We start from the raw sequence: 27,723 nt of genomic DNA, 5'->3' as shown, positions 1-27,723 counted from the left end.
AATATGTGTATTTTATGTATGTATAATGTATTGTGCATGTATGTAGTTGAAGGGTTATGTATATCATATTTTAATGAAATAAAAAAATTGTAAAGTTGGATGTAGGATAAAGCTTTTGTCATGCTTATCAATAATATACGTCTATAAATAATAAATATACATTTTCTAGTCAAACATAATATTACATTATGGTTTTGTAATATATATTTTAACTATTATGCATCGGCATCGGCGCGTTTGTAAATTATATAGCAGACCAATAAAAAGCAAAAACAATAGGGGTGCCGAGGTACATCCTAAGTTAACACGTCCTTTGAATTTGATAATTTAATACTCCTAAAATCTTCAATATATATTATTTTTATGTTCTCGTTTCTTGATACGTGGAAAACTTTCATAGATGAGCATTTTCAATTATTAATATTTTACACACTCATTATTCCCTTAAAAGTTTGATAATAGATCAATTCACTCTGATATCAAAACTAACAGCACTATTGTAACTTCTGAATTTTCTATGTCCTACACTTATGTAAGACGGAGACAACACATGCGGGTACTACATCCTCGTAACTATAATAGTAAGAAATATTGGTGTTCAATTCTAAAAATAACATTATTATTTGTCACTACGATACAATCATGAGTACCGTGCGTATTATTAAAAAAAAATATATGTATTTATTGGTAGCTAATATATTATAAATGGATATTTTAATATCTTGTAATATTTAGGTATAAATAATAACTAATAGGTTATAGGTATTAAAACATAAGTAAATATAAATTTTATTTTTATATGTAGGTAGGTGAGAATAGGTTAGGTTTATTCTATATAACTTTATAAGCTAAAATAATAGTATATAGGTTAGGTTAACCTATTATTATGTATGACATAAATGTGTCAATCGTATAATGGCTTTGAAAAAGGTCGATTATTCAGAATTTTATGTCTGTGATATTAAAATACTTATAAGTTATAAATATAGTTCTTAAAGGTCATTAGGAGATTGGGTCACCAACTCATCTGGGAACCTGTTATCTTACTTGTATATCATACTATTATAGGTATGTTGGCATTACTTTCTGGTGTATGTAGAATGTAGATGGTAGGTATAAGATATTCAATCAAATAAATTATTGTTGTTTTTAACCAAAACATATTTTGGTAAACAATTGTTATATTGAACTTAAATTGAGCGCATCAAATATTTTAATAGTGTAATTTTTATATTTATATCAGGTGGTCCATTTCACTACAAGACATTCATTATTTAAAAAAACTACTAACGTTTTTGAAAATAAAAAATGCAATTTTAGTTTGTTATTACAAAGCATAATATATTTTTGGAGTACTTCGATACTAAAATATCGTAAAATATATTATTAAGCTTAGATGAGCGGAGTGGACCTGAGGTGGTACAGATCAGAGTTGGGCAAAATTTTATCTAGATATTCGAATGATTTTTTTACAAATATTCGAATAAAATATTATTTGAATAATTTGAAAATATCGTTATTCGAATAAAAAATTATTCTAATCATTTTTTTTATAATTATTCGAAGAATTTTCAAACGTAATATTATACTAGTATTTTGTACAAAATATCTTTTATAGAATGATTTTAATTCTTTTGTATGTAGTATGCACCTCAGTAATATATAAATAAATTACTTTCTTCTATGGGTCTATATTTATTTTGTTTATAATATTTTTGATTTTATCCGAATAAAATAATATTTACAATCGTGTAACTTAAAATACAATGCCAACTATTGCTTATAATATGTGTCTGTTTTAAATTACCAACCATTATATGTTTACTCAAATAAAATAAACAAAAATTATTCGATTAACTATGTTTAAAATTCAGTCAAATAATTTTTTATTTGAATAATCATAGTTGAAAATTGTTCGAATAATTTTTTACTCGAATAATAATTGTGAAAAAATCACCCGAATAATAATTTATTCAAATAAAATGTTATCTAAATACAATTTCATTTGAATAACGCCCTACTCTGGTACAGATGTACCCCAAAAAATGTTGGTTCACTATTCCACTCATCACTACTTTAAATACTTATAACTATAATAATTAAGTAATAATAAACCGCGTATCCAAAATTTGATTTTTATGGATCGAAATACTCCAAATAATATTTTTCTTAGGAATATGAAATTAAAAAAGTATATTGTCATTCAAAATAGTAAAACATTTAAAAATTAATAAAAATATAATTTAAATATAAATTAAATTCCAAAAGTGTTGGTGTTTTCTAAATTATTGAGTATCTTACGTTAAATGGATCACTCGATAAAAGTATAAAAATTACATTATCAAATTTGTTGATGCAGTTAATTTAATTAAATCACTTGCGCTCAATAAACGGCAATAATTTAATATCGATGATATTATATAAATATTATCTATATTCCTAAAATATAGATAATAATAGTTCTAGAAAAATTGTTTTGTAAAAATAATAGCATATAGTTTCATGCTACATTCCTATATGCGGTTATAAATTACAATTGTGATTTAAAATATTAGATAACTAGCTGAACCCGTGCACTTCGTTGTCCTTAAAAAATAGCAACTTTTAAAAAAAATTATGATTGTTATTTTATTTTATTTTATAACCAATAATAAATAAATACTAATTTATACTGTAAACTGTAACCAATGGCAACTATTAATTAATAAAAAATTACAATTTTCATCGTGAACCTCAATATCCCTGTTAGAGCACCTCTTTAAAATGCGAATTTCAGCAAATCCTTTCTTATTGCTCGGTGAAAATATAAGAAGAACCTCTATTCCAAATTTCAAGTTCGTACCTTGCGTAGTTATTGAGTTACAGCGATCAGTGACTAAGTGGTATTTTGATTTTATATATTATATAGATTAATTATTGAGCTTAGAGCTTATGACTAACTAGCTGACACGCATGCGTTGCTATTGTTAGGTTTTTGTGATTATGCGAGCAGGCAGGCAATCTACTTACGGTAGATCGAGGACCCCGCGTGGAGCTTACGTAAATGTATAATTTAACTCTAAAGTATCAAAAAATCGGTGCAACGAAACCGTGGTTTGAACTCAATACATTTTGTACTAAAATACACAGGCTTATCGCATTAAGGGTCCCGGTGCTAGTTTTTCAAATTTTCCACAATTCTATAAAATTTGAAAACTAGATTTTACATTTTAGTTGCCACTAATCTACTACCTGTTACCTATTTAGGGAGGTTGATAGGGTGTATTATATCGAAAAAAATGACTACGAGAATAACTCTCAAGCTTTTGTAGAACTGTCGGATTTTGATGACTATTTTTTTATCTGAAAAAAAAGACTTCTTACAACCCGCATCGATCTCTGATTTTGTATTTCATTTCAAATAGTTGTATTAAAAAATTAATAAAAAAAATGCTTTTTATCTTGTATATTTTTAGACATATTATAAAGTTTGAGAATAAAGTATTGAAAAACAGAGATCGATGCGGGCTGTAGAATATTTCCTAATATTAACTAATTATTATTACCAAACATTTTTAAGCAACAAAAATTATTACAGTACTGAAGAATGTACTTTTATTATCACCAAATTTTTATTTTATTTAGTTTAATGTTTTCCATAACTTATAAAATTGGTTTAGGAAAACTGCAAGTCGCAAGTATCTTTGCTGTCATTATTAAACTGTTTTTAATTTACAAAATAAATTTTTACAACTTTGAGTCCATTATACCTAATAAAAATAAATTAATTTACCTTAAATATTTTATTTAAAAGTATAAGTTATACGCTTTTCTTAAAAACCACAAAGTAATAAAATTGCATATTGGAGACCGAATGGGCGTTACACACACGTAGTATTTCCGCGGTAAATCGTGATAGCCTCCAGGTGTATATAAAAAGGAACACAACGAACGTTCTGTATAGTATAGTGACTATATACCTGTATTAAAAACGTAAAGTAAAACTGAAACCGTCACAACGAGTATACCTACTCTATTAAATAACTTATTGGTGCAACGTGGTGTAGAATATGAAAGTAAAAGCTGGCTTATAGTAAAATAACGGATCGGAATACCATAGTATACCGCCATATATGTATATTGACGAGACCCCGGAACTCTTTAGGCCTCTTCACTCAGGAAGCTGTATGACGCAAAATTATTGTTGTAAATATATGTACATATTACGTAAGAAGACATTTTTGGCTTAAAATATTCATGCACCTATATTGGTATAAAATGATGGTGTACCAATATCGCCAAAATAAACAGATAATAAATTATAAGTATCAACTATGTATACAATGTATTTATTATTTTTAAACATCATAATTATTTAATAGTAAGTATTAATTTAATTTATGTTTGATTTTGATTCCGTTCATTTCTTAATTTTAACTATTAACATGCTTGCTACTTTTTTAAATATTTATAATTTAACTTATTTAAGGTCTGTAATTCAAAATATTGACATACGTACCTTAAAAAAAAACCTTATTTTTTAATGGTTTTTAATGGTTTTTTTTGTTACTATAGTAATGTAATTATATTAATCATCGATTGCCATGGGTACTTAGGTAAGAAAACGATATAATATTATTAATTTCATCTGTGTTATATTTTGGTTGATATGGTAATTGTAACGGTCAGATAATTTAAATATGCTGTGTTCAGCCCAAAAACATGTATAGGTAGTAGATTTGTATGTCGATATTTTGTATTTCAGACCCTTAATAAATTAAATTATTAATATTTTTTTTTTTTTTTTTTCTATATTTGTTCATTGTAACGACCTCAAGGTCTTTGACAATGCTTATCACAAGTGGGTAGTAGGGAGATCATGTGATCTATTTATCTATGTATATATCACTATATGCATGATACTACCCCCCCTTCTCCAAAAGGAGACATGTGCGGTCTTCACTCCCAGTGGAGTGGGACCTAGTATTAATATTTAAAAAAGTAAAAAGCATGTTAATGTATAGTTGAAATTAAGAAATTAACGGAATCAAAATCAAACATAAATTAAATTAATGCTATTAAATAATTACGATATTTAAAAAAAAGTGACTCTCTTAAAAGTAAGCAATCATTATCCCGACAATTATTTAAGTATTTTTTTTTTATATTTAATCCTATTTTAAAATCATTAAAAAATAATATTTTTGTAGAGGAAAATTATATTTTATTACCATTTTGGAATTGATCAATGATCATTATTATATTTTTTACATTTTTCGAATGCTGACATATATTTATAGTTCTATATTCATAGATCTAATTATCAGCATGTAAATTATAGTTGAACGGAGCAGTAGGCCAATATTTTGTGGAGTATCCCTGTGCTAATCCTCTCAGCGCATCTCAACTTTAAATACTGATAATTGACTACTCGTTCAAAATGTTATCAGAAAAATGTTCTGCTTTTGGATTATTAAATTAAAAATGTATTTTATCCTTCAAAAATTTTTAAATTTTAAAATAATAACGATAGAAGAATAGTATAAAATATAATTTATCTTTATGACTTATAATTATGTATAAAAAAAAAGTTTTTGAAATAATAAGTGTTAACTGTGAAGAGAATAATCTATTATTATATTAATTTTTTAAAATAACTAATAGTATGAATTTGACATATATTTCATAAAATGTACAAACTACAAAGTACACAATATATGAGTAATCTACTGAAGTAACCTAAATATAGATAAACATTATTTAGTAAAATCATAAAAGTAGATATGGGATGTAGGCGTATAGCTATATCACTATCCGCTCCATTATTCAATACATTTTATAGATATAATCAATGGTATAATGTGTACTTGTATTCTTATTAAAACAAATACTACCAACAAAGTTCAGTAATATTCTCATAGATGCATATTAAATTGTAATTGTTTACTAATTAATGGAACATTAAAATTAATTTTAATAACAGTATATTCTATTGTTTTGTTAAGTTATGTAATGATTCGAATTTCTATCTAATTATGTAAATTACATAATTTATTTTAAATATTTGGTTTATTAACTTAGGATGATGTCAGTGCCCCATTTGTTTTCTTTCCCTGACCTAGGCGCTACATAGAAAATTTATGTTTAGCAGAACCAACCCTGTGTTGTTACTTTTAATATAAGAGTTAATTCACCTATTGTCATACTTTAAGCTAAGAACATTGCATGTGTCCCTACGTTGGCTTTTTTGCGATGTTTTTATTTTTTAATAATGTACACGCTCATAACTTACATAAAAATTAAAATATCGTAAAATAGCCAACATAGATTAGATAAGAATTATTAGGTTAATTCACTCTAGTATTAAAAGTAATAACACAGGGTTGGTTTTGCTAAACGTACATTTGTACAACGCCTTGTCGCGCGTGGGTCAGAGAGAAAACAAATAGTGCGCGCTGATATTCTCTTAAGGTATTTGGTAAGTAGGTACATAATTAAAGAATTAAACATAAATTAATTAAATTTTTTTTCATTGTGAATAACATAACATTATTAAACCATTTTAAATTCGATACTTATTATACATCTACTTATGTACTACAAATAAGAAAACATTTATTTTTGTTAATTAATTGGTACGTTACCTATCAAATCATAAATATAATATATTATATATAATATATTATATTATATTATATTATATTATAATATATTATACATAATTCGTTATTTTCCGTAAAATGTAATTTTAAATAATATATGAGTTTTCATTTGATTGAACGAACATAGCTATAGGAAATAATGAAATGTCAATGTGATTAAATATATGCATTCTATACTATTTTTCCGACATTATAATAATTTTAGACGATGGTATGGATAAATAATACATTTTACTGGTGAAAGTCGCATCACTAGATAATATTGCTATTTTACATTAAAAAGAACATGCGAGAAAATCATATGTATGACGAGGAGCACACAATTCGATTTCAACTCAACATTTATTTTTGGCAACCGTTTAAATGGTGTTACAATTCTATCGTGATGATTATTCTTAAAACGTATTTGTTTTCACTTGGCCAAATTTCACAAAATACTTATCAGCTTCTGTCGATCGAGTTTTAAATACTGTTACGAAGAAAACAGTAATGTAACATTAACCTCAATAATAAGATTTCAATTTTGGTTTGTGTTTCATACTTTAATTGCGTCATTGCATTTCTTAAGCAATTTTCTATAATTTTTGGATGTCTGAAATGTTTATTTTAATATTATACATAATACATTAATAACTATTAGCCCAATTTATTTTATGACACTGCAATAGTCTGTGTTTAAAATAGTTATATTATAATATTGCATAATAATATGTACCAATGTGCGTGTATTACATAAGTATTAGTATGTCCTGTCTGTAAGAAAACTTTTTTTGTTTTATATAAATTTATTGTAATATTCATACAATTCATAGAAATTGGGTATGGATTAATGAATTATTTTTGGATATGACAAAATTACATAATTTCATATTTTAGTTGTATTCTTTAAACTAGGATATTATCGCAAATCACGTTGGTAGGTAAAAATATAAATTGTGTAATACAATACAGCATTGAACGTTGTATTTACGTCTCTTTTTGTTATAAGTCATTTTAATTGTTATTTGTCTATTTAGTTTCAATATATCTTATGTTTTAAGGAACTTTAAGTTAAACTAAGCCTGATATGTAAATCAAATTATTGAACTTTTTATTTAGTTACTAAAAATACGTAAATAACAAACAAAAACCTGTTTTTTGTTAAGAATGTTATTACTTATTATACTGTTAGAAGTGTTTTACGATAAAAAAATAGCAGGAAACCAGTTTTGTTTGCTTCTTTTTCTACCATACTCAGAGAACCGTTATGCAACATTTAAATTCACATTTACAGAAACAAGTGATCAATATGATATGTCTATATGGGTGTAGGATAGTACAATAAGACAGGGCGGAAAATGAGCTTTCAATTATTTATTTATTTATAATTGATTCTAAATTCCAGTTTAGATAATTAATAATAACTTTGATAAGTTTCTATTTTTTATGTTAACGCAAAACATATTTTGAATTACATTAATATTAATTAATTGTCTGTAAAATTATATCAACATTTTATATTTATGAATGTTAGTGTTTAAAAACTAATTATTAAATTACTGTTTAATTTAAGATAAATAAAATTATATTCATAAAATATTTGTTTTTGTTGTTAAAATATGTTAGGAGTTTATTGTGATCTTATATTTAGATACCTAGGTATAATGAAAATTATTAATTTATATTGTTTGAGTTTGGGAATATTTCTTGTATTGCTATACTTAGTTGATGTTATATAATCTATAGGTAACATGATATTATTTTATTAACATTGTAACCGTTATTTTTAAATGGTAATTAAATAAAGTTTATTACATTTAGGTATAAAGTGTTAATATCATTATATAATTTAAATCTCTTTATTTATAACTTTAACTGTTATTTTAGTTTGAAAACATAATTAAAATATACGTAATATACCCAACAGAATCATTAGATATTTGCAATTTTGACTTGTCTAAATTACGTTGTTTAATTTCTTTTCAACGGTCAGATATTTAAGTTTTAAAACTTAGTGCACTTTTGCAGTCCAGGCCTGTCCTTGAAAGTGTTTTTCAAAAATAAAAATACCTACTCATAAACAAAGTAAAACATTGAATACTAATACCAATCGTTTCCTTTCTCCTGCTCCAAATAAAAAAAATGTAGGTGGTATTATTAGTGTGGTTAAACAAAACTATTTAAATAATACCTGTGTAGTGTGTAGTATATATAGTTTATTATATACATATAAATATATCTTATTTGTAATTGTTTTGATAATAGATTACATTTTTTGGTATTTAAATATTTCATAATTAGATATTATTAATTTATTTTTTACAATGAAACTTTCGTAAATCTAGGTTTACTATGCATTATTATAATCCATGGTCTTAGATATGTCTACATTATTATTATTATTTGTTGCGTTTTTTCTATGCTTAGAATCGGTCATTGTTATCCAATTTATATGGTTGTTATTAACATTTTTTTTTGTTATTCTTTTTTTTTTTTACATTGAATTAATGGAGCCAAGACAAAACGGGTCGCGTATTTATAATAAGTTTAGACATATTATGTGGAATAAAATAATAACGATTATAAAATTGTCATGTGCAAATATTATATGCTTGGAAATATCCATAGTTAATATGATTGATAAATTGTATGTTTATTTTTTTTATAACTGTCAATCATAATCATTTTAAACCTGTTTTTTTTGTTCCGATAATGTTTTGAAATGTTTACGTTTATTTTAAAGTTGTAATTACCTATATTTATATACCTATAGAGTATTGACGCTTATTCTAAAATGTCTACCAACTCGTTTAATATGAATATTAAATTTAGTCATAATTTCTAAACTAACTTTTGATATTGTTAAATACTCTTTTGATAGCAGTACATATTTCATAATTCATAATATTATATATGTATTATATACATGACTAATGACTATACGAGTAATTTTTATTCACCGTTCAATGTCCATGTAGTACATTTATAAGTGCTATAGTATTTATACAGTATACGTTTTTTGCAGGTTATATCAGTTACCTTTTAAGTTAAAATTACTATTGAAGTAGGTAGTTTTGGCCACTTTCTTATAGATGCCAAGCACCATGATTTTTGGAAAGACCTGACTGTGATTGATATTGATTATTATAACGATATTCAGAAAACCTCAGAGTGAAAATATTTTAAATAATAAATACCACTGATTATTCATCTTTTGATATATCGTTAATTATTATTTATTGTGCTTTCTTTCTTGAATTACAACAATGATTTGTAAACCATTGTTCTAAAAAAAAAACATTCTTTCAGAATGATTACCTAGACATAATGTAATATATAGTTTTTTTCCATAGAATACCAAATTTGTTATTTCCGGATATGCATTGTTCTCGTTGTTGATTACTTCTTTAAAAAATGTAACGTTCCCTATGGTAGGTATATACTTACTACAATAGTATGTATTACTGTTACATCATTTTTTAGATTTTCCAAAGGTTTTTTTTGCTTACAATATTCCTATTTAAATTTAATGTATATAGTAATATCAATTGCCAATATCGAAATCTATAATTTTCGATACTATTACTTACATAAAACTCTGAACAATAGACAATTATCGTTGTCGCTTGTGTCATCACTCGTTTTTAATAACTATAGTAACTACCACATGAAAAAAAAACTGTTAAATTATCAAATATTATATATTTAAAATTATAAATTATGTATTTTGTATGTTAGTCTTAGTATCTGAGCAATATATTTTATTTCAGCTGCTTTTATTTGTTATCGTTTCGTCTATAGTAGAAGTTATATTCCATCGAAAGTTTCATCGAGTTGGTACTTTATGGATGTTGCGTTTCAAAATTTTTTTATAATATTAACCAGTGCAAAAAAAAAAAATACCGATAAAAAATAATAAAATGTATGATGAACTTGATTTAACAAACTCTATAATATAAAGTCATGTTATTTTACTGCACTTTAGAAAACACTCATAATCGGTTAAGGAATTACAATTTAAAAATCACAAGTTTTTATAAAGGAGGCTTAAAATATAACTTTTATATTATTATTATTTTTTAAAACTTATATTGTGTTTTCTTTTCTTCTTGTCATGGTTTACTCTCACCAGTGATATAACCAACAATCACATACCAAAATCTGATTCAACCAAATACATTATTTGATAAACATCTAACGAGTTCGAACCATTTAACAAAACTAGACGACTTTAATCTAACCAATATACTAGAAAAATAGTGAAAATATACGTAAATCCAGGAGCGGATCCGGAGGGAGGTGCTATGGTGCTTTATATGAATATATAAGAATGAACGATGAATGTGGTTTTTAATCTTAATAAATCGTAGTTAATGGATAAAACGTATATAGGTAGTTTTTTCTAACGCTGGTCTTACCGGAAATTTTGTTCTGCCAGTTGAGCATGAAATTCAATTATATATGTGTAAAAAAAAAACTGTGTTCCAAATAGTTATGTAGTATGTGTTTCTGTGTTTCTTAGTCTATGAAATAATTTATATGTTGTAGATATGTGGATGAAACTATTGTATAATATTCAAATAGCGAACATATTATATGACTAATTGTGGGGGGGGGGGGTGGTTGAATGTAGGCATGAATACGAATCGTGTGTATTCACAATTTAGTTATGAGTTAAGAACTTCCGAACAATAATAATTAATTTGTTCCCGTCTTATTCTTCCTAATTGCATTATCATTAACACTTCATAAATTACGTAATTTAATTAGATATCGATTTTATTAACTTTTACATAAGTTTATTTGAACTGTGATTGAGTGTAAACTGTAAGTTAATAGTTCTTCAAACATTTAAATTGTATTAAATATTAATTGGAACAGTTTGTTTACACGACGTATGTTAATTTTCTGTAGGCGTATATTTATAAAATATGAATATTTACTTTTATAACATGTACCTAGTCTTGTTTTGTTTTTAAATAATTTATACAAACTATTCAGTACTATCGTATACATATAGTTATCTTATACAAACGTGGAATTTCATAAATGTCATAAATAATGTTAATGATAAATGTATTATTTTATTATATAATGCAAAATTTTATATTTCATGTTCATCCCATTATTTGAAGAAAATTTTCTAATCAATTTCTTTTCATTATAATAAGTAATTAATAGGTAATGTTTCTTTTTTTAGACCGTACTCCTACTGGAAGACTTCGAAAACTCCCACGACAACAAATAATTACGCGCACTAAACATATTAATTTGTGTTTGTTTTTATTTATTTATATCACTAATACCGAATAATTACAATATATTATAATATATAATCATTGATTATAAATATTAATATAAATACTAAATAGTAATACTAAATAAATACTAATCAATGATATAATGTAAAAATATGTCAAACTTGTAATAGGTAGGTAAATTAGACATGTTATTATGTTGAAAATTGAAATATTTTAAAACAAGATAAAATACAAAATACTAACCTACTTATAATTTGTTTATTTTATGATTATTGTAGTTTTATTTATGTCCATATACTATTATACTAATATTAATAATTGCAATTTTTTCTTAATTTAATTATTTTAAATATTTCAAATACGTGCTTTTTCACTTTAATAAAGATTATTTTATTAAAATGGTAAGCCAATAACCATTAACATAAACTATAAATTATCGTATATTTAATATTTATGAAACCTTTTTGGAAACAGTTTAAGCTTATCTATAGTAGCCAATGTTTGTTTAATTTAAATTAAGTTGATATTTTTTAGAAAAGACTTCATTCTTAATAATAAAGGCTCAATATTGATAAATAAATTTAAAACTGTTCAATATTTGAATACAACTATTGTTTCTCAGTATTTTCTCATCGAAGCAATAATTTCTACTACGCTAACCATAACCATCTACACATTATAGGAATAACAATAGTCAATAATATTCGTGTCCAACAAATGAATCTTACAACATTCGGTCAACACGTACGTGATGAATCTCTGTATAACGGTTTATAACGCACAATCGAAAGATTGCATAATCACATGGCATAGTTCCAGAAGGTACACGGCCAATTTTCCGTCTAAATCACATTGACACATAATTATTCAACTCTTCTTTTACTCCTTACTAGAATTGTATATAATATAATATGTTATATATCTGGTAAATAATTAAATATAGGTAGTGGTACCTATAATAATAATAATAATGGAAAAACACGGTCAGCATATTGTTTCCATATTTTTAATTTTCATTAGGTATTGAATATAAAATATTATTATTAATTTATTTTAGATTCTTAGCGAAGCGATGAATGTATATTGATTTTACATTGGTGTGTTTTTTAAATTTTTAAATTTTTTTTTTTGTTTGTCTAAGTTCAAATGTTGACAAGACACGTAAAAATCACAAAAATGTGCAAATTATTTTGAGTTAATAAACATTTTTTATCTTTGTAAATTTCTGATTTAAAAATGTAATACAAGATTTTTCATAAGTTTGTCTATCTTTATCAAAAACATTTTTGCAAGAAAGTCAAATTCAATTTTTATGAGCATTTGAAGTTCATATTTTTACAAGATTGGATGTTCACTTGATTTCTTATATAGTGATTGTCTTATTTTGTTGTAATTCAAAAACGAAAACCATTGACACTTGAAATATATATCATATGTTTATTTTATCAATTCCAATATTTGATTAAATTTTCAAAATATTTTGACTAGTTTTGAGCTGTTCACGAACATTTTCAATTTTCAATTTTTTTAGTTTTTTTTTCTCTAAATGTCAATAAAATTGTATTCGTTGGGTCAAAAAGCTTGAAAATATAACACAAGGCTCCTGATGTATTGTTACTTTAGCAGTTGAAAAATATTAAAAATACATAGGCACAATTTTTTTTATAAGCATTTAAAGTTCGATTTTTCACAAAATTCAATAATTCATTTGTAGTAATTTATAAAATATTCAACTTTTATAGCAAAGGGTTGAAAATGTAAAACAAGGTTCCACGTAAATAGGTTATATTACATAAATTACTTTATTCACAATAATACCATCTAATATACTTAATAATATCAAATGCTGTCTGACCGTCTTCGCTCAGAATCGTTTTTCTTATACAATGATATTATATCATTGAATTCAAATTTAACACCATACATTACAGTAACCCTCTTGTAACCTACTATACACCAGAGCGACACCCACTAGCCTACCTTTTTTTATATTCTATTTCTTATTTTTAACTTGACGCCAAAAAACACTATATTTTCAGTTCACGTTTCGGAGGGAAAATTGACTATTTTTAAATGAATGGTGTGGTTCCATTTTCCAAGAATTTTAATTTGCAGTTTTCATAAAAAATGTTTCATCCGGGAAGAAAAATAATTTGTTATTCTCTCTGGCTATTCCATTTAATTTCTCATTACAGATGACGCTTGTTATTTTATGAAAAATAAAATTGCATCGTTGTGTTTGTCTTGACGTAATATTAAATATATAATATGTAACTCACACATTTTACTTCATTGCTAATAAATTATAATAATATCATAACTAATATATAGCAACTTAATTTTACAATAATTGAATATCTGAATAATATATTGAAACATATTATCATTATAAAAACACAAGCGTAATATTCGGCTCAGTGTGGCGTTACATATAGGAAGCCAACAATGTAGCTAAATAAAGTTTCAATGTATTTTCAGACTCTATAAATTAATTTCTATCACATTATAATATGATTCCGAATTCATATAGAAATTGCAACTCGCATAATACATATACCTGAAATACATTACATATCAATGTACAGGGTTAATCAAATTCATGTTTTTTAAACTCTAAAAATGATGAAAAATTACATTAATTGAGTATTATATTATTTATTTAGCTAAATTATCTATTGACTATTATTTTAATTTATAATCTATTTTTAAATCTACTTTTTCTTATTTAAATTCCAACAAGATATTTTATTAATAAGTGTCATAATAGTTTATTATATATGAATATTTTAACTAAAACACAATTAATTGTTCGAAAATAATTATCAGTAAAGTTCAACTAATCTGGTTATTCTGTTGCTTATTCATTATTAAGTTATTTTTAACAGTAGATATAATAGCTTTAAGTATATTAAGATGAAAGTAAACCTTATAACTAGAATAATTTTTCATCATGTCATGGATGGTTGTTGTGGGGGGTCAAGTGCAACGCACGAAATACGATTATATTCGGATTTGTATTATTGACCACAATATTAACTAATAGCTATGAAATTATAAAAAAATGTAGATATTTTTTAATAGTATTAAATTTTTGATTTCTAAAAAATAATATAAACAATAAGCTAAGAAAAACCATGACAATTTATATTAATATATAATTTCACGGATTACCTCAAAGCGTTACTAATATGAACATTATATTTATATTACTCAGCTAGACTATAGTTTAATTAAATACTTGATCAACTAATTATTATGCTGTGTTATAGTCGAAGTTAAATTAAATTTATTAAAATCAATATATTAAAAGGGTTTTACGTTACACGTATCACGTTTATGTGCAATCTTAAATTCGCTTTGGATTTAGTTAATTCGATATAGTCAGGTGTGATAAAACATATTTTTAATTCACATTATAGGCTAATGTGCATTGTTCATTGATTATTAATATTTTATTATTATTGTTATTTACCTATATATATATTTATTTTTAGATTAATAATTCGTGGTAACTAAATGCTTGCTGAATATGCCGTGGTTTTTTATTTACTTGTATTTTTAAGTTATAATATTTTACACACTTATAACTAGCTTTAAAATTAAAAAATCGAAAAAATACCCTTTAAAACAATGATAATTATGCCTTAAAGTTTGGCAATATGTCGCTATTCACTCTAATAATAAAACTAACGAAGCTAAACGTGAATTGCTGACCGAAATTTATTTGTAACACATCTGTTTGTTACTGTAACTCGTAAGATAGGTAGGTTACAAACAATTATGTAGCATTATTATTTAATATAGGTAAATGTATTAATTCCATTTTATTATGAATATTGAATGTATACAATATAATACACATACCAGTCTATCTGTTGTATATATACAATATATATACATATATCGCATATTTATTGTTCACTGTTGTGGTAGGTACGCGAGTATTATAGGTAACCGGGCGTACGTACCTATTATTATTATATTATGCTCTCGGCCCGTTCATATAAATATATAGTACCTATATATTATATACGATTGTCTGAGATTATATGTATGCAAGTATTGAAAAAATTAATTACGTTTATAATCAATTTTATATTTTGATATAGTTATTATTATTACAAACCAAATTCATCGTTAAAAAATAAGACAAGTTTAATTTCAAGTGTATGAAGATCAGTAAATTACAAAATTACACGCAATAATAAAACTGAATTGAACTTTTATTGATATACGTCATCGTACTTAACTATGGTTTCTTACATACAAAGTTGTATTGGTTCCATAATTTATCGAGATTAGGTTAAAAAAAATATGTAATTTGAATACATAATACACTATATACAATATACATTATACTTAGGTTAATGTAGTCGCACTTCGTGTAGAATGCAGTATAAACATAATAATACAACTATCCATGTATAGAAAAATAACAATGTTTTGTTAAAATCCTAGTCACATAATAATATTCATTAAATTACATAGCTCTATTATTATAGTTAAAATGTCGTAACATCAACTTCCTGTTATAATGGTCAAATTATGGTGGATAAACTGTTGTAACGAGATTTTTTATTACTTGTTCTGAGTTCTGCAAATGAATAGGTACGTTACATAAGAATATTTATAAACATTATAATTTTGGAAAAAAACATTTCCCGTGTATGATTACGTTGACTACAAAAATACCAATATCATTTATGTCCTAAGCGGAGCGATAAATGTATTGGTTTTCGTTTTTTCTATCTGTCATCAACTTTTGGAGCTGTGAATATGCTTCAATCTTTCAATTTAACTTTTCAAAAGTAAAAAATGTCCATTAATTTTCTAAATAATCTTATAAAACTAATGAAAACGAGAATTTTTATGAAAAATCAGCATGTATCATAGGTATGTAAAATTAAAACTGATTATTTTGTAGTTAAAAATTCATAACATTTTTAATATTAATATTGCAAATTTAATACAATATTTCAGATAATTTGGTCTTGTAGCAATTTATAAATATCGAAATCCCTTGGTACAATTTATTTTGGTAAAGGCATTTGCCATTTGCTTGTGATTCAATCATTAAACGCTATTACGTATGGGTATATATAGTTTTTTTACATATTGAATTTGTTAAATTATTTACATACAATTTAAGCTATTTAAAAATAGAGGCTAATTCAATGTCTCCGCGCAGAATCCTAATTAGTAGCCTCGTATAGGTTTCGTATGATTTATTATCGAATTCAAATATAACACGCAACCATTACTCTAGAGTCTAGAGACTTACTCAATGACGATCTGCACTCGACACCTACTGTGTTACTGAACGACTTCCCTAGGTTTTTTTCGTTATCCTGTGATCAATCTACCTTGACTGCAATTCCGCTTAAACTATAGGAAATAAATAAAAAGGTAAAAGAAATCTACCTATAAGATTACATATTTTTTATTTTGCTTAGCTATTGAATGTTATGTAACATTATGGATTTCTTTTTTGTTTATTCTATTGTATAATTTGGGTCCCTTAAATTTATCTCCGAATTAGGTACGTGTGTATTTGTTGAATTTCATGCAAACCAATAATACCTATATGAAAACGGTTTTGAGGAAATATATACGTTTGTTTTCGTAATATATTAAAAAATAATAGAATTGATTATTCAACCAACATCTATTGATATATACAGTATATACATACGTACCTATTATCTACTAGGGGTATTCTATAAGGTTTCCATACGAATAAAATAAACATTTTTTTAATACGTATTATTATATGTCTACAATATGGTTTTATTAAAAATAATGCCCAACCACTTTTAAAATAAAGTCATTTCCATAAACTTTAAATTCTGAACACATTGGTTTTATGATGACGTGTGTTAAAAATAAATGTATGTGTCTGTGAATGAATATTTTTTATTTAGTTAAAATGCTTGTATTTTTTTCTTTGGGCCGGATTCTGTTATAAAATTGTACTTAGTAACTAGTAAGTAGGTACTTTAGGAGTTAAAAGAAAAAAATTCCCAGAATCTTTAATAAAAATCAGGAAAATTTATATAATATAAAAATTGTTTTTCTTGGTCAAAATCCTTGAAAATGTATTACAAGGTTTCGCATAAGTTATTCTAATCGAAATTTAAAAATATTAAAAACATTGCAATACATTTTTTTTATTAGCTTTCCAGTTCAAGTTTTGAGAAAATCCGTTTAAATCATGAAAATGTACAAATTATTTTGTAGCTAAAAACGTATTAAATTTTCTATTTTAATAGCTAAGGCTTGAAAATGTAATAAAGGTTCTATTAATACATTTTTCTTACAGGGACCTATATAATATGTCAAAACTACATTTGTACAATTTTTTTTTATTAAGAAATTGGATATTAAAATGAAAGATAACGAATAACGATCTTAGTTTGTCGTAATTCGAAAAATATTATTCGTAGGGACTTAAATTTTTTCGCCACTATGTATACTATTATTTGTTGTACACAATGACATTTTAAAATTATATGAAATAATATTATAATAATTTATTGTATAATATGTGCAATTTTTTCGTCAAAAATAGTTCAACGTTTAAACTACCATATTACTTATGGAAAATAAATTACTAAAACCAATCTAAGTATACCTATAATAAAATATCTGGGGGACGGAGCGGCAGAGCGGACTAAGGCGTCGGTTGTTACGCACACCGACCCCGGTTCGATACCTCGGCCATAGGCGGCATTTTTCTTCGGGCAAGTCACGATGCCCAAATCAAAAATTCTGCCAAAACAAACACACACGTGTTTTCCCCCTACCAATAAAAAACCTACAAACAAAACAAAAATAGCTAATGGCCTAAGTTGCCGGGCTTAAGCTCAATAAAAAAAAAAAATAAAACAAAATGTCTCTTAGAAATATAGGCTGACAGACCGTCTTTGTCCCCGCTCTGAATCGCTTTTCGTTAGCTATTTATTAATTTAATTGTTTCATACATTACGTGTTCCTACAATAAATCATTTTAAGTGATTATATACATGAATTATATCATAATATAGTTAATTATATGAATTGCTTTTTAATCATGATATATGATGCTTATGGTTGTGTTAATACAAATATTTATATCCATTTTTTTTATTGTTATTGCAGGTAATACATGGAGTGCACATTGAATCACCGCACATAATGAGAAAAAGAAGTGTGAATCAACCGCTGCGAATTCTTCTCTATTACGACGAGAGCGTATACAGGTATATTATTGTGTATATTATTATGATACTATACGTTTATTGTAATTAATGATCATCAATTCACATACTTATATACAATTACGTTAAATTACAATGAATGCTTTTTTTGTACACGACAAAAAATGAGTAGTTATTTTTTATTATTGTAATTCTTTTATGTACATATTGCTATAATGGTGTTACAATCTTGAGTCTTGACGTAATCATTTCTCAATGAAATACGTCATGAGCACGCACAGTTGTTATTTTGTATTTACCGACGAGTCGTGATGTTTGGATATTTAATTGACGATATATTGCAAACAGCCGCATAAGCTATGATCCATCATCATCGTGTTTGCAGGTCTCTGATAGATATTTATATCTTTATGTTTTTCTTTGAAGTTAATATCCCAATTTAATATTTATTCAAATATTCTTCGTATAGAATTATCTATCGTATTTGTATCTATAGATAGAAACAATAATTTAGAGGTCGTCTTAAGACAAAACCATTTGCAAACAGATAATATTAATCATATTAATATATATTTTATACCATTTGCACGTACTTGTTTGACCTGCTCTATTATTAAAGTTAAATACAGTTTTACATACTTTACACCTGTTAGTTAAAATAAATTAAAATACAAATGTAAATAGGTAAAGATACTAAATAATATTGTGTAAAATACACTATGCACAAGTGAAGTTTCTTAGATTTTTGTTGATAGTTGTAAAATTAAATTTAAGTATAGGTAACTTACTATTAGTTTTAATCCATACTTTTGTCCACAAAAATAATTTATGTATAAATAATTTATTTATATTTTACAGAATGCAAAAGAATATTTAGGTTATTTTAAACAAAGTTAAGATCTATATATGCTAGGTTATTTTTAAATTGAGAATACATTTGTGTATTCTTATTTATTTTAGCAGCTGTATGAAATGCAAATGTAAATTCATGTAACCATATTTTTAAAAACTTTCTTACCAGCAGTTTTGAATTACTTTATTAACCACAATACAACTTTCAATAAACTTCATATAATTAACAAAATAATTGTACTAGGTTAAACATAAAAAATATCTTAAAAATAAGAATTATACTTATTTGCTGTACATTTATTAAAAATTTGTTTATTAAGTTATAATTATTCTGTACCTATACTTTTTCTTTAGTCAACATTAAATATGTTCAAATATTTACTAACACATCGTTTTAGTTTTACTAATTCATATTCCATTTGTATTAAAATATACAAATTTTTGTTAGTGTTCTGTTTATTTATTTCAATGCAATTATGGAATTTTTAAATTTGCTCACTAGAGTGGAATTCCATCAAAACGCCCAAGGCCTGAAAATATTTTCCATGCACATTGTTCATAGGGTGTTGTGCTTAAGCTTCGGCGATTATTTCAATATTTTAATTTTCAAGACACTCGTGGATATGAGAAATATCCCAAATTGAAAATGCTCATATCTGGATTGTTAACCACAGATAATGTTCTTACCTAAAAGTTTGATTATAGGTCAATTCACTATAACAACAAAACTAACAGCACACTATTGAAACTAGTGAACGAAAATTTGCCATGTCGTAAGACGGAGACGACAAACTTATGGGTAGTGTCTTCTTAATATTTTTGAATAGCTATAGATTAACAATTAATAACCTTATATTAAAATTGTAAGCTTTTTGATTGAGTGAATTATTTTTATCGATACTTGCAGGAAAAAACTTTAAAAAACGAATATATATATGTCCATAAATAGTTCAATAAAAGTCGAAATACTTTGAAAATTATAGGTATCGTGTGTAGAAATTTCAAATATTATACACTTGGTTAAAATTTTTATTAACTACGGTTATTCGTTTTTTTTCAATAACAACTAAAACAAAAAAAAATCGATTTTTTTGAAAACTAGTTTTGCGTAAAAATGCATAAAAAATGCGTAAAAACGCATCCTTAATTTTTTTTTTTTTTCCCTAGTTCTATATTTGAACGTATAATGCGAGGTATAATGTCTATAAAAAGTGTGTTTTTATAATTTTTTTAGATTTTGTGGTTTCAGTAGGTGTAAACCAAGTATGACTCAAAAGTTATAAGGAACTTTGTATTAAATTATTAAGCCTAAGCTATAAAAATTGACTTTTTATTAATTTTTAAATATAGGTATACCTACAAAATAATTTGCAAATGTTTTCAACATTTTAACGTACAATTTTAAAAGCTTATAAAAAAAAAATTGTACCTATGTATATTTAACATTTTTAAATAGCTATTATGACTTATGAGGAACCTTTTACTTCAAGTTTTTTTGATTGAGCGAAACATTTTTATCGACAGAAAAAATGTCTATAAAAATCTCAAAAAGTGTCGGAATATCTTGAAAAATATAACAGGCAAAGAAAATGTTAAAATAAACATTTAGTGAAGAATTATTTTTTTGTTTTTGAATTACAACTAAATAAGAAAATTTATTTTTTTTTTAAACTAGTTTTGTTCTAAGTTTAAACTTTTAATGAGTTAATTTTCTATGTAGTTTGGTTCTACATTTATTTGTAATATAGGATGATAACATTTTAGAATTTAATTCTATATAGATACGTATAATTTAATTTCTATATTCATTGCAATTTAAGATCCTAACATATAAAAATAATTTATGGGTAAATTACAATTTAACAAGTTAGTCCTACACAGAATATGTACACAACTAATAAAACGAGCTTCTCTCAGAGTTGTTTTTTTTAATGTGATGATTTATCATTGCTCTCAAATATACTAGTTGTCTTGAGTAATATCCATTCCTATATTATATTATAATTTTTAATTCACTGCTGTGCATTGAAACGATATTGTTGAAACCGGATCTCTGTATATCCTGACTGCCTTTTTTTATACGTAACATGACTTATTAATTTATTTTGACATCGATCTTTTTTTTATGTGTGGATACCTCACCCACTATTATTAACTTCTTTGATTACGATATGCAATTAATAATTCTGTATAATATGTTCAATTGTATAATAGCCGAATAACAATTTACATAAATTTAATATTATAATTAAACTTGACGATCAAATTCCCTAAGACATTTAACTAATCTTTTGATTAATTGTTCAATATTGATTCAATAAAAGCAAAACTAAGGGTGTATTAGATTTTGAGCGTAGGTACCTAGTTATTGAGTAAGTCAGTGTAAGGTAATGGATGTGTTACATTTGAATTCAATGATAAATCATTTTATACGAAAAAAATCATTCTTAACGAAGTAGACTGGTGGATTAGCATCTTTTTCTGTCAGGATAAAAAAAAACATCGCATGTGATTTAGTGAATACCGACGTCTATTATAGAAATTTGCATTGTCTACCTATATAAAATAATAATATACAAAATAGTAAAAAGTCTACAATTAATATTTTTTGAAATACAACAAAATAACTAAAACCGTAAAAATCATTATTTTAAATTTGAATACCCAACTTCGTCAAAAAAAAATAACTTGCGATTATATTATAAAAGTTATTTTCTATATTTTTCAAGTATACTATATAGGTTCAACTTACAAGGAACCTTGTATTACATGTTCATATGTATAAAATAGCTAAACAATTTTGTAAAAATGATCATGTCTAGGAAATACTAATATAAACATTTGGTGAAAATCGTAAGTCATAATACAGTAAAAAATTCTGAAAATTTTCTTTCGGACATCGATCTGTTTTTAGATTGGATGCAACTTATTTTTTTTTGTAATCGTTATAATTTTTTGTTTTAACGTTTAACTAAGAGTTCAACTGTTCTTTAAAACTTGATGATCAACAGTAAAATAACATAGATACATCATTGTAAAAACATACCTTGATTTCTCTACATTCAGAATATAAATTATACGCTAAACTATTGTTATTTTTACTTTGTACAAAGTGAATGAACATAAAAATAACGTTTTAATATTTAATTTAGGTATAGTTACAACTTACAAGTGAGATATTTTTTTTAGAGTTGTACAATCGATTAAGTGCGTAGGTAATTTTTATTGTTCATATTATTAAGTTTAATAATCAATATTTTAAACGATTTTTATTAATACATTGAAATGAAAAATGTTAGTATAAATAATAATAATTAATATTGTTGAATTGCAAACAATTTTTATAGAATTATCAGGAAATCTGAGTTGGATGATTCAAGGGTGCTTAAAAAGAATTATCACTACAGTATTGTATATTAGGAATATATTTATGTTTTTAAAACCAGTAGACATTTCTTCCAGCACACTATCTAAAAAATGGTAAAATCCTACGTGACTATAATAATAGTCTCAATTTACTGCTGATTGTGTCAATTAACCTAAAAAAACATCGTATAATATAGCCTGTTCCAATGTGGTTGGGAGGATGATGCAAAGAATATCACGACCGACCACACTATTTGAACCTATATATTATATACCACCCGATACTAAAAAGTCATAAGATAAAATAGAGTTCTTAAAAATATTAGTTCCCCTTTATTCGTCTTCATATGCTTTCACTGTGTATTGTTTTTCTTGGATACCTACCAATAGTGACCATGGCACATTTGTTTCATTTTTGTATTTGTCGTGTTTGCGAAACTAATCGTGAGCATTAGGTATTCTCTATTCATCTATAAAGAGAAGGTCAGTTAACGAAAAGTAAATAAATATGAGGTACGTTTTTTTTAAATTTGTACAATGCCAAAAAAATTGATTGGCCATATAAATCGATACATTACAGTTAAAACATATTATAGTAGCAAGAACCATTGATAAAAAGGTAAAAGGATCCAACGTTTATGTAGCCATTATTGTAGTGTTATTATAGTTTATTATTTACTTTATGTTACATGCATTTCAATTTTTCCTGTTTTTGTAATACCCTCTGAGGGTATAGACGTATAGTATATAAGAGTGTTATATCATGACTTTTTCTACCTATGTAATAAGTCAGTATTGTAGTCAGTTGATCATACATTCATACATAGCGAGAAATAATAATTGTACCTACTACCTGATATTAGTTACATTTGTCATCTCTCATAACTTTTTTAGCAGTAAATCTGCAGTATATTTTGTTTTGAATACTGGTTTTAGTTGATTATACATCGTGCAATAATACATTTATTTCGTATCATTATAATACAATTAGTATTTAGGACTCAGATATTAATATATTTTTCAAAAATAATAATTTTAGAAATTTGTTATATGGTTTAGTGATATTTTCTAAGTTGAAAACACTTTTGGGTAGAAATGTTTTAAAAATGTATATATTTGGTATTAATAATGGGCGCTTAAATAATTACCATTAATTTACTTAAAATGTATTCTATACCTCGTGTAATTTCTTTGATTTGTTTTTAAAATGTATTTATAAGTATTTTTAGATAGTTTTCTTTTATATAAAATTAAAAATATTTAAAAGATATATGTGTATAATAATTAATATATTGCTAGGATTATTTTTAAAAATAATTTTAATATACATGTTCCAAAGATATTTGTTTTGTGGTAGAAAAGTGTAGGTGTGTCGCAATTGTAAAACAATATTGATTCTGTAAAGATAAAAAATAACTGAGAACAAACACGTCCCAGACCAAATTTTGTAAGGACAATTGAAATTTGATAAGCTTTTACTCACCGCGTGAAATTTTATTTAGACGGGTTTTATAGCTACTAACCATAAATATTTTTTTTACATTTAGATTGTATAATTGTGTATACTGTATACCGTGGTTTGTTGATTGTGTAAATAATAAAACTTTAGGAAATCTATTTTTATAAAAAAAAAAATAATGCTTACTGAAAATACATTCCATGAATGTACTATTGAAATATAGTAGAAAATTCCAATAAATATTTTAAAAAAATTGTATTCATTGTATACTTGTTAATTGCAAATATACCTTGTTTATAATTATATATAACAGTTTTTGTTTTAATATATATCACTTATTAATAATTACTATTATACTTATAATATTAATCTTTTTTATTACCATTTAGTACCTAATGAATAGGGCTCGAAATAATACATATACTATAAACGTGCACGTTTAAATGGATTATAGTGTAAAATAATAAATAGGTAACAATAACAATAAGGTAATAGGCGCACAGATAATGGAAATAGGCAATAATTAAATAAATAAAAGGTCATGCTTAAAACATTTAAGTTAATAAATGCTTAGTCATTTTTATATAGGAAATTGAATACTCAGAAACATAAATTTTAAATTAACCAACTGTGTACAATATAATATGTTATTAGTAATACTTGTTTATATATATCAATATATATATATGAGACACCAAAAATATAACACTAAATATCTAGTTTAATAATAAACTCAACATCTATGATAACTTAATTTAAATTCTAAAACAATTATATAAAATAACATCCCGAGTCAGTTAAGGTTAAACTATTGGCCATAAAAGGTTTCACATGTTAAGTGTATCGTTATTAGTTTTATCTCTCTATAGCTTCCTTCTATTTTCACTTTCTCCTCTTCATTTTTCTTTCTCCAGGAACCATTAGCCAAATGACCTTTACCGTCGGTGCTTTTGATGCGAATTAAAATCAAATTTTGGCCCCTTCTTTGAGGCCTCTTGTATTAAAACCCATTTGTCAATTGAAATTATAAATATGAAAGTCAACCACCTGCCCAATATGGTTCTAACTAATCCGCATTAGATTTCTGTTTAACCATTTGAAAATTAAAATATGTCGCTTCATAGATCAAATTTTTGTTTTTAATTGTTTAATGATTAGCCAAATATGTTTGCCTACTATATATGCATGGCGTAAGTCATAACTGCATAAGAATGAATAAAATATATAATCGATAATTCGTGTATACCATATTATACGTAGTATTTAACATAATAACTTGGTTTAATTTATTCAACAAGCTCTTCTATTATACATCATACAGTAATTATTATTTTAATTATCATTACGTTTAATAACTCTAATGCAAAGTATATATAACTGAGACTAAAGATTTTGATTAAACATTTTCCTAGTTAATTTATACTTTAAAATCATTATTAAAAAAAAAAAAGTTTTATATTTTGTAGATACATAAATACTGACTAAATCAATAATGTTGTTGATTTTATAGCGTATAGTTAGTAGTTCCATTTTACATTTTATACATATTTAACATTAAAATTAAATTTATGTTTTTTTGAATTATGCAATTATTAATTTCATAATCCAGATTGTAATCCAAAAATGCTCGTAAGAGTGAAACATATGATAAAAAATTATTTCTTGAATAGTATAGACAAGGGATGGCAAATTATTTTTACGCTACGTGCCAAAAATTACCTTTACTTGAGAATGTCATTAAATTATGAAAAATATTATATATTATATTCAATATTGTGAGAAAAAAATGATCGTAAAATTCATTATCGAATTTTAATTTTTTTTAATCTTTTCTGAAAGACTTCAATGATACTAAAAAAGTACGAACATTGTGATGTAATTTATTATTAAAAATAAAAATAATATATATAATATTAATATTAATATTTTTCGAGTGCCTTCAAAATGTTTTTGTGTGCCACCGTATGCATACGGATTTACCATCCCTGGTATAAACTATAAGTAGTATATCGATCGTATATTGAATGTAGGTAGATAGCCTTTTGATTTTGTTTGGATTGAAAATTCCAATTCTTATTTTCTGTTGAAATTGCAACAAAAAAAATTTGGATAAGTAGTTTGAAATGTCCAAATGTGTATTGATATTCGTAATTTTATGAAAACTCTGAATGTTATTACTCCAGTTTGAATTAAAAAAAAAAGTTTAAGCTGGGAAATAATATTTTTTCTAGAAAATACAAATAGTATAAATTAAACATTCCAATAGGAATTAGAAGTATATATTATATTATTGCATTTTGTATGATTTAAAGTATATTGCATATATTAGATACTAACTACCTAATCAAATAATTACTATATGATATTACACTATGATATTACACTAATTACCTATATCTACCTACAAATATTTTTATTTAATTTTACATTTTGTTAGGTAGGATAAATGAGATGGATGTAAATTATATAAGGGTTTTCATCTATTTTACTGTTATATACCAATAATACATTTTTAGAATTCTTAAATCAGAACTGACATTTGCAACCTATAGTATTATTTGAATCTCACTTAATATAATATGTCTTGTGCAAGACGAAAAGTGTTTTCGCGAAACTTGTCTACTGCAGATCAAATTGAAAACTAACAAAATCCTGTTTGATAAATGGTCTGCTAAATACTCAACATTTCAATCGTAAATTCATATCTCGTTTGTAGTATTATCTTATTTTTAATATTTAACCAAGTTAGAATTTACTGCAAAAGAACCAATTCGTTTCATAAATGAAATAAAATTATGAAAATATTGAAAACAATATAACGTATGTCAGCTAAATCTTATTAAGAATATCATGTGAAAAAATGGTTGATATAGTTGATACTGTTTTTTTATAAATGTATGTAATTATTAAACAACTACCTATTTGTATTACCTGGATTCTTCCGGGTTAAAATTAATCATCTTTCTGTA

At 25.0% G+C, this 27,723-nt stretch overlaps 1 protein-coding gene across 1 annotated transcript in view; it reads left to right on the top strand.

Moving 5' to 3' along the window:
- LOC100165851 (leishmanolysin-like peptidase) overlaps positions 1–27,723 on the top strand; it is a 77,913-nt gene that overhangs the window by 4,757 nt on the left and 45,433 nt on the right. The window contains exon 2 of the mRNA XM_029491115.1: positions 19,019–19,119. Coding sequence (XP_029346975.1) covers positions 19,019–19,119 — 101 coding nt within the window. The remainder of the gene's footprint in view (positions 1–19,018; positions 19,120–27,723) is intronic.

The sequence above is a fragment of the Acyrthosiphon pisum genome, chromosome A3 (assembly GCF_005508785.2).
Source record: "Acyrthosiphon pisum isolate AL4f chromosome A3, pea_aphid_22Mar2018_4r6ur, whole genome shotgun sequence".
Taxonomy (NCBI): Eukaryota; Metazoa; Arthropoda; class Insecta; order Hemiptera; family Aphididae; genus Acyrthosiphon; species Acyrthosiphon pisum.
This window is presented reverse-complemented; position numbering and strand designations above follow the sequence as displayed.